Below are 14,487 nucleotides of genomic sequence, written 5' to 3'. Positions count from 1 at the left end.
CCATTCTAAGCTGTTGCTGTGCTGCTTCGTTCTGTCCCGGAGGCGCTTCCCGCAGCATTTCTGCCACGCGAGCTGCTGAAGCATGCAACTGGCTTTTCCCACAGAGCCTTTCCCTGGGTCTAGCTCAAATTTCCTCTCCGTGGTAAAAAAAAAAAAAAAAAAAAAAAAAGACCACCCAAATTCTGTTTTTTCCCTCTTGACTCCAGCTTGAAAATACAACTCCAATGCCTTATGTCTGAGCCTATTTCGTATTTCTTCAGATATTTTGTTCTCCTTCTGTGGGTTCTTATGAGTTTAACTTTTAAGAATACGATAAACTAAACCCCGGTCATGAGCACACAGCTGGGGCCTTCTGCGGAGAGGAGAGGAGAGGACGAGGTGGAGGCAGAGGCCCACATGGAAATGCAGATCCCGTCAAACCTGTGACAAGGGGCCTGACCCTTTAGCTGTTTATGTCCTCAAAACAAGACCGGCGCCCCATCGACAGACGAATGGATACAGAAGATGTGGCACATATATACAATGGAATATTACTCAGCCATAAAAAGGAACGAATTTGGGTCATTTGTTGAGACGTGGACGGACCTAGAGACTATCATACAGAGCGAAGTCAGTGAGAAAGAGAAAAACAAATGTCGTCTATGAACGCATATATGTGACATCTAGAAACATGGTACAGATGAACCGGTTTGCAGGGCAGAAATTGAGACACAGATGGAGAGAACAAACGTACAGACACCAATGGGGGAAAGCCGCGGGGCGGGTGGTGGTGGTGGTGGTGGTATGAACTGGGAGATTGGGATCGACATGTAGACCTGATGTGTATAAAATGGATGACTAATAAGAACCTGCTGTATACAAAAATAAATAAAATACAATTCAAAAAAAAAAGTATTCATTAAAAAAAAAAAGACCAGCGCCAACACCCGCACCTGCTTCAGCACCCGTTAAACACAGCCACACGCACTACTCCACCTGCGCTGTCCATTACCTGACTCCGCACCCTTCTGCACTCCTTGCCAGCGGAAATTCTACTTTGCAAACAGTGATAAGTAAAGCGTTAGTGATGAACGTCGCCGCCACTGCTGCAGGGCACAGCCAGGCTCCGGCGTCAGCTGCGCTGGCGGAGCGCCCTGCCTGCAGAGCCGCGTCAGGGAACCCAAATCAGCCTCGTGTCCCCTGGACACAATTAGACACACAGACCCTGAGTCAGTGATAATGGGAGCTCCTTTGGAATGTGTTTATTTTAGAAACAAAACAAGACACAAAGTGAGATAGGAAAGTGCAAGCAGAGTGTCTACGGTTAGGATTTCCTGTACGCTGTTCTTAATCTCGTAGGATGCTCAGAGCAGCTTTAGGAAGTGAGCGTGGTCCGTCCTCACCTTGTAAATGGTACAACCGAGGCTCGGGCGGCTGCTCAAGGCTACACGGGACCTGGGGAAGCAACTCAGCGTTCAGTGTCTCCCAGCTCTGAGCTTTATCTCTGGGCAGAGATAAAGCCCCATCATCTGACGGAAGGACGGGGAGCCCCTCTGGCTCACACGAGAAGCTTCCCCTCAGCTAAGGGAGCTAGAAATACACCAATGCAAAGGTTTCCCTAAGAGGAAAAAAGAACTCTCACTTTCCCCGCCTTCCTGTAAACAACCACCCAGAGGGGTGGGAGCCGACAGTCCTCCACGCAACTGCCTTTCCAAGGTCACCAACACGTACGTAAATCTTCACCCACGTGGGTGACCTCAGGAGCCCGAGCGTCCCCGGGGAGCTCCTTCGGATGCGGTTCTAACAACAGGTGTTACAACAAGATTCTAGAACAGACCAACCTGAAATCCACTGTCACAAGGTTTGACCTTTTACCTTCCGAATCCCCGACTCACTAATACAAACTCTCAACAGAGCAGACTGGTGCGTGACCAGTGACTTCCACGTGGCAGGCTGACTTTGGGAGTCAGGCAGGTAGAACGTAAGACCCTGACTCAGGGCGACTAGGTGCCCCGGCTCGGTGAGGCCACGGGACCGGCAGTAACCACCGCCCCCCGCAAGGTGGTGAGTGAGGGTCGCCTCTACTCCGTGTAAACACCTGGTCCAGTACCTGCTACCAAGAGTTATTTAATAAGTAAACGGCTCACAACCTGTGCCACAGGTGTTATCACACATGACAGGTGAAGAAACAGGGTCAGGACACTGAGTGACTCGGTAGACAACTGCTGGAAGGTGACAGAGCCGGGTCACACACACGCAGGTCCTCCAATGGCAAGATCCAGCCTGTCCCCACAGCCCCCCTGTGAGCCAGCACTGGCTTTGTGCTGTGACATGAATTAGCTGGAGGAGGTAGGGGCAGGCCTGTCCCGGGAGGCCACCCACGTCTCCCTTGGTCCTATATCTTGATACGAGACAACTGATGTGAACTCCCCTTGTTCAAGACAGTGGATGGATAAATGGTAGTTTCCATTCTCAAGTGGAAGAGCAGAGTCCTTAACAAAGACAAGGAAGGAAAAGAGAAGCGGAACGTGGCCACTAGGGGTCGCTGACACACTCCGTCCACTCAGAGTTTATCCCCAGGCAGCCGTGGCAGGGCCCGCAAAGCACTAACCACAAAAGGGGCTGCAGTGACTCAGGTGTAACTTGGGAAATGTCACCATGAGTGATGAGGTCAACAGCCTTTTCAGTAAAAAACAATCCAACACAAGCTAAAATACATAAATTTATAAAAACCTCAATCACTGACTGAGTTAAACTATTTTTAAAAACCAACTTTACATACTGTCTGGTACTATCCAGGACATTCCCTCGTTCGTCTTACCTCATCTTGAGGACTCTGCCTTTGGAGTTCACGCTCAAGTTCTTTTGCTCTTTCTAGTCCAGAATCTAGGAGACTCTCCATTCCCAAGCCTACACCATCACAAATAGCACCCATGAAATCATCCTAGAAAAAGTTTTTAAGCGTTAACTGGCAAATCAAGTTCTGTATTCTTTTTAAATTACCAAATAATTAAGTTATATTTTCTGCTTATTTTAGGACTGTAATACATTCCGAGTTGATTAATTCAACAAAAGCTAGAATAAGAACTAATGGTGCATAAGGAAAAAAAATTAGCCAGTCTGTAATTTTGTATCCCACATATTATATGTTAAAGAATGTTCATCCTCTTAGGACACCGTGTTGCTAGAACGTTTTACTACAATATTGTGTTTTCAACAGCATGAATAATTAAAGCACACAAATACACATTTTCTAGAGTTACATGCAAACGTAATTACATTCTTCACACGTTGGCTGGCTGAGCACCCACCCTCCAGAGCAGACGGTTACCATCGAGCCAAGGTCCGGAAGGCACGGTGAGGACCCCAAATCATCAGGTACATTTAACCACTCAGACTGTAACAGCGCTCAGTCTCCTGCTAAACTAGTAAAGTATGCGCCGCTTTGAAAAACGCACGCTAATCCTGCTTAGTGACACCACTGTCGGAAGCCCCACTGTTCCCTGAGATGAAGTCCTCCACCTCGAACGCAGCCGAGTTACCTGCAGGCTGGCAGCCCCGCAGGCGCCGCCCTCCAGCGAGCGCAGCTGGTCCCCGCTAAGAGCTGCTGACTGCCCCGCGTGCTTGACGGCTTGGTGTACAATTTGGATCACTTGCTTTTGAGCCTCTTTCACCATTGATGAAATATCTGAAGAGCACCCCTGCAAGATAAAAATGGACCAGGGTACCGGATACACGAGATTACCAGGGGAGGTAAGAACAAGAAGACCAACGTGAAGAAAATGGATTCTGCGTTCATCGATACAGCGACCGTGCTTCATCAAAGTCTGAGCGGAACCGGACAACGTGCGATCCCACAGCTTCTGACGGTGATGACGCGACTAGGATACAGGCTGCCCTCAGAGAGCTTCTGCACTAACAGGAGACGGAAGGGGAGCGGGCAGCAGCCAGACGTGAGATGGCGGCCGAGTGCTCCCCGTCTGACGGATGGGGAACCAGGACACTTCCTCTTACGGGGGGTGGGGAGGGGAAGGCCTGAAACTCTGCAGATGAAAGGCTCCCCCACGTCCCCCGAGGAGCGGGGAGGGCGGCTCAGGCACCCCTCCCGGGTCTGCCTCCTGGAATATGCTGCCTGCATCACCGCAAGGTAAGGATGCTCAAGCTACAGGTAAGCAGAGCCTAGTTCCTAAATCCAGTTTTGCCAGCTGAACTTCAGCGTCTCCCGAGCTCGGCTGACCTCCCTCCAGGTCACCTGTCCTCTCCGTCCTGATTCCTTATGGAAAGCATTTCTCACAGGGCAACAGGCCACAGCCCTAAGTTACGGTCCAAGTGCTCTTCCTCGAGACGGAAGAGACGGGAGAACGCTCCACCCCAGTTCCTCTGCGGTCCTTTCTTGTTACACCAGCCAACTAACTGGCCGTCACAGCAGCCTCGCCAGGTTGGCACTGCTGCTTCACTTTCTAGGTGGGCAACAGGAGACTCACAAAGGCTGTGCAAGGACACACGCACACCTAATCCAGCCCCGGTCCACACACCGGACTTCCAAACGCCCGCGGCGGGCTGGGCTGGGTTTTCCCTATCCTGCACCGCGTCCAGGATCTGAGGCTGACCGAGTCACCCGGCCCTCCCGCAACCACGCGGCTGGAGCCCAGGCGACCGGGGGTGACCCTGCGGCCCGCGCCCTCAGGGCCTGTGCTGTCCGAGCCCTCCTGCCTCTGCCACCGGCCCCCCCCGGTCTGCAGCCCACCCTCCTTATGACGGTCACTCTGTTTCCTCGTGACCTAAATCCAAAGCGACCCTTCGTCCAACGTCAGTTTATAATTAATTCAATAACAAGGACCCAACCGAGCATCGATCACACAACGAGCCCTCGTGAAAAAGGACACCACATTCTGTCCACCTGCCGAGAGCTCACTGCCCACACCGACACGGTGCGTTAAACGGCACAACGGGTAACGTACAGGGTTATTATCAGAGGAGCTAATAGGAGGAATGTGTGGCCAGGTCTCGGGGAGCCCCACAAAGACCTCCTAGGGGAGAATAGTGGACAATGGAGACCACACGTCTAGTTGCAACACTGGAACAGTAAGTTCAGTCAGTCAGTAAAGAGAGCCTCCCAGGAGGCATCTGACGCAACTAAGCATCCACTAGAGCAGGAGGACTGGAAAGTCTTGGGAGGCACTAGAGGATCTGTCCAAGTTTCTAGGACATTTTGCTACAAAGCCTGTCCCTCTGGGTTTCTGCCTTGGCTCCTCGTACATGTGGAGCCTCTCGGAGGAGGTCTGGGCATCAGCAGATACGGGGTCTCTCCAGCATCAGCCCCCATGTCCTCCTCCTCCAGTCCTCCCTGGTCACACGGCTGCCAGAATGACAATGCACTTCCCAGGGACACCTGCAGCTACGTGTGGTCATGTGATGAGGTTCTGGCCAAAGATACATAAATAGAAGTGTCATGTGGCGATTTCCAGAAACCTTCTTAAAAGAAGGCCCCTTCTTCCATCCCGTGCACTGACCTTCCCTGGAGCCCTGGACGCGGTAGACACAGAGCCTGGGGCCACGCTTGGGGCCCAGCCGAGAGCTGCACGGAAGGAACCGGGGTCCCGAGGCAGCCACCAAGCCCGCCTCCAAATTTTATGAGAGAAAGGAAGCTTTCACCTTACCTCTTCCTACAGCCAAGCCTCATCTTATCTGACTTAAGGTAAACAGGGAAACAAGATTACTTTCCTTGCCCCTGTGCCAGCAGGCTTGTGACTAACTCACCCCGCGCTGAAGCCCCACCCGTAACCAGAGCGAGACCCCGACCCCCTTCCCAGCAGCCCCTGTGGAGGGCAGTACGGCCCGGGGGGGTGGGGGGCCGGGGCACACACTGGGTCCACGGCGACCTGGGCCCAAGTCTACGACCTACTACTTGTGCACAGTGGACACACCCTCCCTGGCCTCCACTTCCTCACTGATAAAAGGGTGACAACACCAGTGCCCACATCCGGGGCTGCGGTGAGGACTGAAGGAGTTAACGTTTGTAGCGCCCGGCGCGCAGAAAGCCCTGGGAAGTCTCGGTGCCATCAATCAATCATCCAACATCCACAGTCTTGGGATTTCAACACAGAGAGCGCTTCTGAAAATCCTAAGGGTCGAATGTGGGGCAAGATGCCAACAGGAGAGAGTCGATAAACACGTGCTGCGCAGGTGAGTTCTCCCAGCGATAACCCGAGACCCCTTTACCTGCAGAAACAACTGCAAGCAGCCGCCCAGCTTCCTCACTTCCCGTCTCAGCTCGGCCGGCGAAGCCCCCGCGCCGGCCCTGGGGGGGACGCCGCTCAGCCCGTGTCGCGTCAGCACCACAAGCCGCTCGAAGGCGCTGGCCGCCCGCACAGCGAGCGACTGGTTTGCTCGAGCAGAGAACACTTGGAAAGAAGAAGAAAAGCGATGAGAAGAACTGACCCCCGAGTACGAGAGCTCACGTCTGATCTGCATGAAGACGCTGTAACGTCGGACACCGCAGGACAGAGGTGACAAAGCCACGCAAGACAGAGCAGGAAACCGCGGTCCTCGTGAGCGGGTGGGCAGGGGCTGCTTACAGTTACTCTGACTGTCTTCGTCCTGTTCTTCATGAGCTCTGGACACGGCAAGGATCCCATCGTGGATTTTAAGGAAATTACTAATCAAATTGTCCGCCACAGTGTTTTCTTCATCATCACTCTGTCCAAGAAGCTCTAATGATGAGCCGATCAATTCCTTGCAGACTCCGGGAAGAAAGGATTCTGCTGAATCTGGGTACACGGGGCTTGATTTCCCCACTAAGCCTGTGTCGACAGAAAACAGCCACCTTAAGCCTCGTTTCCAGGGACAATACTTGCAAACAAACCCATCAGTGCAAGCGGCTCCAGAACACTGGTCACACATTCCAAGTAGGCTATTCCTACTTCAAGACACCCTTATTTCCATACACCAAGCGGAAAACACAATTCCACAGAAGAATCAATCAACCTCTCAACAGCATCCATCCATAGCTTAGCAGCTACAGACACAGATTACAGGGAATCCAAATATCCCACTTAACTACTGGCTTAACCTTCTTTATTTACTTTTTGGTAACACCTAAGGAACTGTGTATGGGTGAAAACAATGGCAGTTACATAAAATAAAATAATATAAACACAATAAATATAAGTAAAATAAGCTTAATTAACTTATAAGCTGGAAAAGCAGGCAGAAATAGAGCAAACGACATTAGAAGGAAGATCTCTCGGCAGCTCTTCCTGTAACAGCCCCTGCTCCAGGTATCCTACAACCAAAAGAGGTGAAAGCCAAACAGCTGTCTACAGTTAATCTATCACATCTTGGGAAGACAGACTCTCAGCATAATTTTCGAAGCACCGTCCAAACCAGAGGTAAACGGAAAAACTTGTAAGAGCTCATTTGGCGCCTCTGGAAATAAGGTTACCCCGGAATGCTAACATGTGAGTAGGGCTCTCATTTAATATGCACCATTAGTTTTCTGCTCTACTCCATAGCCCTTAGAAACAGCAAACTAAAAAGCAGTGAAATAAAGGCACCAGGTGGGGACTATTAAGATTCGAGGGCCGAGAGAGGAGCTTCATTTGGGAAGAGAACACAGCTGCCAGCCCAAAGCTCTGTCACTACAGGATGACGATGGCCGCGACGCCCCTCCCCTCACCACGGACAGTTAACCGTGCAACTAACGCCTGCTTAGTGAGATGCCGGTATGAATGCATCCCCAAATCCAGCAGCAGCGTGTCAGAAAGACTTGTAAAAATCTAGTTTCGAGGGCTTCCCTGGTGGCGCAGCGGTTGGGAGTCCGCCTGCCGATGCGGGGGACACAGGTTCATGTCCCGGTCCGGGAGGATCCCACATGCCGCGGAGCGGCTGGGCCCATGAGCCATGGTCGCTGGGCCTGCGCGTCCGGAGCCTGCGGAGCCTGTGCTCCGCAACGGGGAGGGCCCCAGCAGTGAGAGGCCCCGGTACCACAAAAAAAAAAAAAAAAAAGACCCTTGAACACCTGAAACTAACACAATGTTGTAAATCAACTATACTCCAATTAAAAAACAAAAACACAAAAAACGACCCTCGAAACAGGTTTAGTTATCTGGAAAAGGTACCTTCGTAAAACATCTTACTCTCAAATAATACTGAATAAATAAGTTGCTACCACAGATTTAGAAACTTTTATTTTGCTGGTAAACATAAGGTCTATATTAAACAAGTAGTAGGATAAAAATTATCTTCCTAAAAGATAATTTTATGATTAAAAAAAAAAGAAACCCTAGTGTTTTTATTTTAAAGGCAAGATGAGATAGAATTTCTTTCATGGCTACTCATATTCCACTGACACCTTTATCGAAATAGACTATTACATTACAGAGTAATTTTAAAACTCCATTTACTCAGGCACAAGTGACATTCTGTAAAGTGTAAGCTGTGCACATCTTAAGCGTACAGCTTGCCTTTATACACGTGTACCACGCGTAACCCCTGCTCAGATCAACACACGCAACACGCCCATCACCACTTTCCAGCAGGCTCCCTCCCCTTCATGACCCACCATTCTACCTGAACTACTCGGCTTCTGTCACGATAGATTAGTTCTGCCTATTTTTGAACTTCCTATAAATAGAATCATATGGAATGTACTCGTTATCTAGTTTCTTTCACTCAGCGTAGTGTTTTGGGATTCATCTGGGTTGTTGTAGGAATCAGTGGTTCTTTTCTATTGCTGTGCAGTAGTCTGTTGTTACCAGGCAGTAATTTTAATTATTACAGGTACTTACACATATAAATTACAGTGTATCCCCTCTTCTTACGAAAATTAACATAGTCAATATTGGCATAAAATAATTATTCAGTGGAATAATTCCTATAACTTTTTCTTTTAAACTTTTAAAAATTAAAGTAGCTTTAGACAAATCATGCATATTATATAAAATTCAGAAGAAAACGAAGGATATGCTGTGAAAAGGACGTCTTCCTTCCTATCCCGTCCCCTCCCCCAAGTGCCCTGGACAAACCAGCGCTTTCAGCGAGAGCATATTCATTTATAAGCATGTTTGTATACATCTTTTTTCTCCTCCTCACACATACAATATCCTGTAGTCCGTAATCTTCTACACTTTGCCTTTTTTTCACTTAGAAGAAAACAATATCCTCATACATTTTTGAACAAACACACGTCTTCCACATTTGAACTAGTCACTCAACTAAAGGCTTGGAATACATCACAGCACAGTTTCAGAAGTGGGAGGGGTCTCCGGTCCGCCCTGTTTACAGAGGAAATGGAAGCTTCCAGGAGACGCAATGATTTGCACAAGAACAGGAAACAAGATAGTGGCAGAGACAAGACTTGGTGCTATTCTCAGTAAACAACAAAGTCTGATGAAAAAAGTACCTGATGAGTGTGAAGAATGCAGATCCTGGACCGCGTGGGCCTCTATGCCGTGCAGACAGCTGGAAATCCTCCTGTTCTTCATCAGACCCCTGCTCCTGCGAAAACAGAAACCCTAAGGTTAGCAGTTATACTCCACGCGGGAAAATGCGAAGGACAGTTGTTTTTTTTTTTTTTTTCTGGGCTACGCGGGCCTCTCACTGCCGCGGCCTCTCCCGCTGCGGAGCGCAGGCTCCGGACGCGCAGGCCCAGCGGCCATGGCACACGGGCCCAGCCGCTCCGCGGCACGCGGGATCCTCCCGGACCGGGGCGCGAACCCGCGTCCCCTGCATCGGCAGGCGGACTCCCAACCGCTGCGCCACCAGGGAAGCCCAAAGGACAGTTTTAAATTCTCCAAAGAGAATGGACATCCACGAGAATGTTTTCCATGGAAATATTTTCATCAAGGGTTAAATTAATTTGGTTCATCGAACAGGAATTTACTATTTTCAGGTACTAGTCTAACCCTACAGTTAATTTACTGAATAGGACAAATGTACAGCTGACCCACAAACGAGGTGGGGATTAGGGGCGCACAGTCAGCCCTCGGCACACGAGGTTCCTCCATATCCGCAGGCTCGGCCAACCCCAATCTCGTCGTGTTTACTACTGAAAACCCGTGCTGTTCGAGGGTCAGCTGTCCTACTATTCACAGGCTCCGGATACTGTGGTTAAGACACGGCAAACAGGGCTTCTGGGCTCACAGAGCTTACGGTCCACAGGAAGTCATGAGGGCACGGAGGGCTGCGGAGGCGCTCGGGGCGGGGGAGGACTCGGCCCCAGAGGCGGGAGGGCCCCCGGAGCGAGCCTGGGGCCGACCTCAGATGCCAGCTAGGGGAGCGTGGACTGATCCTGAGCAAGTTATCCTGGGAAGGGTTTTAAGCAGGGAAATGATCCAGGTCAATAAATTCAAGTAAATATTTGTTGCACAGGGCGAAGAGCACAGCACCGGGAAGCGTAGCAGCGGCACAAGGCAGGAGGCGACCCCAAGACTCGACCTTCAGGGGCTCTTCCTGCTGCCTCTCCCCTCGGCCGAGGGTAAAAACACTCACGTCTCCCCCTGGGGTGTGACGGGAAGGAGCGCCTGCTTCCGTATCGCCCCCCGTGGACCAACTTTCCAAACCCCAGCTCCAGCCCCCATATGTCAGGCTGTGGCCCCAGACCTCAGTCCAGCGGGACCTTTGACGTCTTCTCCTTAACAGGACCCTCTCTACTGGTGGACACTCCCAGAAAAACGCTATTTGTTGAAAAGATGGTTAAACAAAAGCATTCTATCTGTAGTCGCCTAAATGTTTCAAATATAAAATTTCCCCATGAATTCCTACGAAACACAGAATTATGACTGACAACAGGGAGAGAAAATATCAATTCTCACAGGTTACAGTTTTTTAACTTAGTAGCGAAAGAAAAGCATACATTATTATCCCATTAAGTCTGAACTAGGAAAACTTACTCTTTCAACACGACTGTAGTTAAACAATGTTTAAACTCAAATTAAAAAATGCTTGTCACATTCCTTGCAAAGAATTTTTACTTAACGTCGGGGGAAATTTTACTTTTAACTGTCAACAGCACATATCAAAATTTATATGCCACCAAACCGGTCTATTTCACCGCAGAACAAGCGTGGCACGTCGCTGCCTAGAAGCTCCATAATTAAGAGTCCATTACCTTCAGGCATTCTCAGAGTCTGCAGTTCTGTCATAAACATTCTTACAAGGCTGAAACTTCATACACAAGGCTTCTGACCAAGAGCAATCCATGTTTTTTAAAAAATGACACTTTTAAATTATAGAAGTTTTCAAAAACATCTCTGCCAAATGAAAACACCTGATTTCGAAATCTTAGAAAATGTTGTTTTGATTTTTCAGTAACAATTTAAGTTTCTGTTGATTCCCTAATTATTAACCTGAAAGTCAGCAGGATTTAAGATGTAAACTACTAACCTTCAACAGGATAAAACTTTAATGTTAATTCTTAATGCTCATATTTGATCCACACGTCTAAGTACACAAAACTTATACCTGTTTATAATAAAACAATAAGAAATCAGTAATTGTTAAATCTAGAGGAATTTACAAACCACACTCTCATGAATCTGTAGGTCTGGTTTGAATCCTGGGAGGCTGATGCCACTCTGGGCTGGTGAGAGTGTCCCAGGCCCCATCTGCCCAATTCCACTCCAGGACGAGTTAGCTCATTTTAGTGCCAGAGCCCGCCTCTGTTTTGAGGTCCTCAGGACAAATCACCTGAAGATATCACTTATCTTTTCACTGGAATCGGGTCAGAAATCATATCCTCTCTGTATCCCAAGATTTCATGTTATTCAATACATATTAGGTGCCTGATAACAAGAACTGCCATTTACAGAACAGCCACGGACAGGTTGGGTCTCAAACCCTCACAGCGACGCTGCACCATCACCGCCACCGCCTCCGTATCAGGGACCACAGCGGCCCCCGGAGAAGCAGCTACTCCTCACGGACGACCCTGTCCTGTCCCCAGCTCACAGATGAGAAAACTGAGGCCTCGAGACGTCCTGCCCTGGGCCCCCGGCCACATGGGGCCAGGACGAGGCCTCAGGACTCGGTGGGACCTGTGACTCTGCACAGCACGAGCCTGCAGCGGATGCACTCAAGGAGCCCAGAGTCTGTTTAAAGCACACGCTCTGTGTTTCTTTCAGCTTGAGATACGAGCTGCCATGTACCTAACATATAACTTGAACACAACGTCTTGGCTATTTCTTACTCTCTAGCTTAGCAGCTAGAATGCAGGAAATAAAGCAAAAGTCACAGGTAATTAAGTAGTTCCACCTCTTTGAGGAGAGTTTATACAAATGAGTTTAAAATAAGCATGGTCAAAACCAAGAGAGTCCTAAAAAGGTTTAGAAACCCAAACGGACTCTGAGCTGCGCTGAAGGCGATGAAGTTGAAACTACATTTAACCAGAAACTCGCTGTTCTTCCCTCTGCAACAGAGAGGCTGGTGACTCTGGACAAGACCCTTATCTCTTTAAATCCTTAGTTACTTCGCCTGTAAAATGGGGGTAAGGACAGCAGCAGTTCTGCGGTAAATGAGACTCTGCTCAGCATGCATTCAGTACATGTTCTATCTATGGTGATGCTTCTGCTGGATGAAACGCCGCTGACCTTTACATCCTGAAAATTCCCGAATCCCTTCGACAGAGTCTTAGACCTCAGTGTACACCTGAATGACCCCCAGGAACCTCAAACTCACCGCGTCCAAAATAGCCTCCCTACCCTCCAGTCCACCTCAGGGAACCCCACCCTCCCCTAGTCGCTCGGCCAGGACCCGCCTGCAGCCCCGCATCACTGTCACCCCTCGCCAGCCACCGAGGCCCGTGATCCTGCCTCGCGGATGCCCGCAGACCTACCCTCCTCTGCAGCCCCTGCCCAGCCCCGGGTCAGGTCTTCATCAACTTGCCCCACCCCAACTTTCCTCCAGGCCAGGTCTCGGAGGGCAGGGAATATTCTGTACTTATCCTCGTATCCTCAGGACATGGCAGCCAGCAATCCTGTTCACAAACCAAACCAGGGGCTAAGCGAGCCCCAGGACGAAGGCCTTCCTACTACAGCATTCGCCTCTCTGTAACCTGAGCATGGGGGCGTCAGCAGGAGCAGCATCCGCTGCCAGAGAGTCTTGTACGTTTTGGTTAGTGAGCGCATTTGTCATGCACAGAAGTCCTCGATCACCGTGACGGCGTTCTGCGGTGCTCACACTAACTTAACGGCATTTCAAGCTCTGTAACTTACAATAAAATATCATAGGCTAGGCCAGGTTTTTGAGAAAGGGTAAAGTAATAAACACTGTTCATCTTTACAGGAAATTAGATTTCTGCCAGTCTAAGTTGCTCTTAAAACTTATACGGTAAAATACTGAGGATATTTCTTCGTATTCTAACTGAATATAAACAACCTAATGCCCTAAGTGCTGTACTTTGATCAGTGACATACTGGGTTCCCTTCCCAGATATCCACCATGACAAGAGATAGTTCTTTTGAGAAGGAAGAAAGCCAGTAACACAAACGTCCTCACCTCCTTCTGGAAAATGAAGACACCGGAACATTTGTGATGTCGGGTTCCCATTCATCTTCAGGGTCGCAAAACACATCTTCACCCATGTTACTACAATGGCTCTAAGAAAATTAAATATATAGTTTCTAGTAATTATGGGTTAAAAATGTTTAGCAACTAAGGGAAAAATGTTTACTTTGTTGCATTTATAAAATTCGCAAAATTACAGATTATCTAGATAATGTGAAAAGTAAAAAAATCGCATTCCTGATAAAATTTTTAAAAATCACATGACACTAGGAATTATATTAAAAGAGATCTACTAATAAAAGCAACAGAAATCATTAAATAATTCAGAAATAACAAATGTGATTTAGAAAACAGAGAGAAAACAAAAACGATAGCATCCGCAGGAGAAAAATAAAAGAATAATCTGACAACATTAAGGGGACCTAAACAGACCTTTCTCCAAAGAAGACCCACAGATGGCCAGCAAACACGTGAAAGGATGCTCTACATCACTAATCATTAAAGAAACGCAGATCAAAGCTACAATGAGGTATCACCTGACACCGGTCAGAATGGCCATCGTCAAAAAATCTACAAACAACAAATGCTGGAGAGGGTGTGGAGGAAAGGAAACCCTCTCGCACTGTTGGTGGGAATGTAAACTGATACAGCCACTATGGAGAATAGTACGGAGGTTCCTTAAAAAACTACAAACTACCATTCGACCCAGCAGTCCCACTACTGGGCATGTACCCTGAGAAAACCATAATTCAAAAAGAGTCATGTACCGCATTGTTCATTACAGCACTATTTACAATACCCAGGACATGGAAGCAACCTAAGTGTCCGTCGACAGATGAATGGATAAAGAAGATGTGGCACATACGTACAATGGAATATTACTCAGCCATAAAAAGAAATGAAATTGAGTTATTTGTCATGAGATGGATGGACCTAGAGTCTGTCATACAGAGTGAAGTAAGTCAGAAAGAGAAAAACAAATACCGTATGCTAACACATATATAT

General features: G+C 48.6%; 1 protein-coding gene across 1 annotated transcript in view; it reads right to left on the bottom strand.

The window, feature by feature from the left end:
- KIF14 (kinesin family member 14) overlaps positions 1 to 14,487 on the bottom strand; it is a 56,695-nt gene that overhangs the window by 4,102 nt on the left and 38,106 nt on the right. The window contains exons 22-27 of the mRNA XM_024130613.2: positions 13,474 to 13,574; positions 9,383 to 9,477; positions 6,558 to 6,782; positions 6,202 to 6,383; positions 3,522 to 3,680; positions 2,801 to 2,923 (exon numbers count right to left, since the gene is read on the bottom strand). Coding sequence (XP_023986381.1) covers positions 2,801 to 2,923; positions 3,522 to 3,680; positions 6,202 to 6,383; positions 6,558 to 6,782; positions 9,383 to 9,477; positions 13,474 to 13,574 — 885 coding nt within the window. The remainder of the gene's footprint in view (positions 1 to 2,800; positions 2,924 to 3,521; positions 3,681 to 6,201; positions 6,384 to 6,557; positions 6,783 to 9,382; positions 9,478 to 13,473; positions 13,575 to 14,487) is intronic.

This window comes from Physeter macrocephalus, chromosome 4, assembly GCF_002837175.3.
Source record: "Physeter macrocephalus isolate SW-GA chromosome 4, ASM283717v5, whole genome shotgun sequence".
Classification (NCBI taxonomy): Eukaryota; Metazoa; Chordata; class Mammalia; order Artiodactyla; family Physeteridae; genus Physeter; species Physeter macrocephalus.
The sequence above is the reverse complement of the archived record's forward strand: the minus strand, read 5'-3'. Positions and strand labels throughout refer to the sequence as shown.